Raw genomic sequence first — 2,449 nt, 5'->3', positions numbered from 1 at the left:
GAGACTGCGTCAGCTGTTCCCACAGCAGGCTGGAAGTACCTCGCCAGCTTTGCTTTCGCCTAGCTGCAGACCTGCCTGCCTGCATGCAGACCTGCCTGTTCGCGCTCAACCGGCCACGCTGCGGCACGATTCCTCCTCAACCTAAAAAAAAGACAGTGGCCAGGGGCGGGGCTTGCATTTTTGCCGTCGCCTGTCGCCGCTACAGCGCAGCAAACCTATTCTTCTCAGAGAGAGTTTCAGCAATAGCCCTTCTCTTTTCTCGCGTTTTCCTCCGTTTTCTTTCGCCGTTACAGTAACTTGAAGCCCGAACGGTGTTATTTCCTCGAGCGCCGGATAAGCGATTCACAGATAGGGTGATAAGAAAACAAGAACCTCTTCACACGAAGGCCGTGACCACGTGTTTCTCGGCTCGCCCTCGCCCGGCCCAGCGCTATGCCGGCGCGTTCGCTAGAGGCTGCTGCCGCAGAGCGGAGGCGCGTGCGTCGCCTCGCTACTCTCGCGGCGAAGCATAGCTGCCGCCGCCGAGACGCGACGCGGCGTCTGCCGAGGAGAGAGAGCCAGCGCGGCGGTCGCCGACGCCGCCTTCGAGCTGTGTGCCACTTCTCGGGTGCACGAACAGCTCTGCGCGGCAGCAGCATCAGCAGCCGCCGCACCGCCACCCGCCTCGCGCCTGTCGCGGCCGGAAGGGAGCACGCCGACCTTCCACCGCTCACCGTCAGCTCCCGCGAGACGGCCCACCTAACCGTTGAGCTCGGTACGGCTCGCGAGGTCGCGCAACGCGACTCTCTGGCCTTGAAGGCGACGCACCTCTTGCGGCGTGCGGCGCATGGGATGTCGCAACGACCAGTCGGAGATTTGAGCGCGAGATGTTGTTCACACAAAAACACAACCCCGGACCCACATCACACCTAGAGCAACCCTGCGGGAGAACTTCTCGGCGGTGGTTCCGCTAGACGTCAAGAAAGACAGGAAGAAACCAGTGCCAAAATGCGGCCAGCCGCACAAGTTGAGTAACACAAACACCGAAGCTGCAGGCTGTGGCTGCAGCCAGCACAAAGGACAGACAGCCCCACAACACACGCCTCTCCACGCACCACACGCTCCGCCAAGCGCGCCTCGCCCCGCAACGCGGCGCGCAAAGGCGCCGTGCACGTACACGATGGACTGCCGCCGCTCCGGCACCGACGGCCCGACCGACTCCACCCTGAGCCGGGTGCCTGCTCGGCAGCGTGTGGTAGGTGCACGGTGGGCGGCGGCGGGAACGGAGCTCCGCCAAGCGCGCCTCGCCCCGCAACGCGGCGCGCAAAGGCGCCGTGCACGTACACGATGGACTGCCGCCGCTCCGGCACCGACGGCCCGACCGACTCCACCCTGAGCCGGGTGCCTGCTCGGCAGCGTGTGGTAGGTGCACGGTGGGCGGCGGCGGGAACGGAGCCGCGGCTGGAGTGAAGGGCGAGCCGCCGCCGCCGCACCACCACCACCAGCGACGATTGTTCGCGGCTCGCCCCCGCCGCCAGGCGCCGGATCGGCAGTGAGGCTCGCGGCGGCGCAGCGTAGGCGCGCCTAGAGCCACACGGGCCGCCGACAGCCCCCCCCCCCCTCCTTTCATGACGGTCGCTCTCGCTGCCGGCCGATGAACCCTCGCCGCCACCGCACCAGCGACACCAGCGACACCGGCCGCGGCTCGCCTCCACGCGCCGGCTCGGAAGAGGGGCTGTCGGCGGCGCAGCAGAGCGGCTCGCCTCGGCGCTCGAGCCGCCGACAGCCCCACTCCTCGACGTGACGGCCGCTCCCGGAGCCAGCCGGTGCGCGCCCGACCCACGCCCCCTCTCGCACCCCTCCGACCCCCCCTGCGCGGCGCACCTATCCGTTGTGCGCCGGCTCGAACGCCTATCGCCAAATCGCGACGTTTGAGCGCAGCGCACGCGTCCCACACGTCACGCGCGCGCAGGAGAGCTTGCGGCGGTGCTGTAGCGTGTACTCGCCGAGGGCATCGCGCCGAAAACCCCGCGCGTTCCGCCCCAGCAGAGGCTGCAGCCGATGCGACAAAAACACCACTGTAAAACGGTGAGTACTTGGGGTTGAGTGGGCTTGCTTGCTCCCTCAGCCGGGAGCAAAAATGCAAGAAAATCGATTTCGGAGAAAAAAAATCCTCTGCGCGCCAGTCCCGTGCGGCCCAGTGTTGTGCGAGGGAGTTGCGTTGTTTGCGCGTACGATTCTTCCTTCATGCCGACCCGTGAACAGGCGCCCTATCCATCCTATGTTCTTCTCTCTCTCCTCTGCCCGTGGCCTTTTGGTCTTGACAAAACAGCCTCGCGCGCAAAGTCGCGCGCGGCAGCGTCGACCGCACGGCCTACTCGCCCGAGTACTCGCTCTCTTTTATGTCCCACCATGCAGAGCGCATCTCTCTCTCTGTTGTGCGAGGCGTGAACCGCGCCATTCGCTCTCA

The 2,449-nt window shown here is 66.1% G+C and overlaps 1 protein-coding gene across 1 annotated transcript; it reads left to right on the top strand.

Moving 5' to 3' along the window:
• Nucleotides 1-1,284: 1,284 nt before the first annotated feature.
• Nucleotides 1,285-2,094, top strand: EMIHUDRAFT_447179 (hypothetical protein; the record flags this gene model as incomplete). Its single annotated transcript, XM_005780381.1, has 2 exons — nucleotides 1,285-1,536; nucleotides 1,570-2,094. A coding segment is annotated over one exon (251 nt), but the record flags the coding sequence as incomplete, so codon positions are not given.
• Between the last annotated feature and the right edge of the window lie 355 nt (nucleotides 2,095-2,449).

The sequence above is a fragment of the Emiliania huxleyi genome (assembly GCF_000372725.1).
Source record: "Emiliania huxleyi CCMP1516 chromosome Unknown EMIHUscaffold_2165, whole genome shotgun sequence".
NCBI classification, from domain to species: domain Eukaryota; phylum Haptophyta; order Isochrysidales; family Noelaerhabdaceae; genus Emiliania; species Emiliania huxleyi.
The sequence above is the reverse complement of the archived record's forward strand: the minus strand, read 5'-3'. Positions and strand labels throughout refer to the sequence as shown.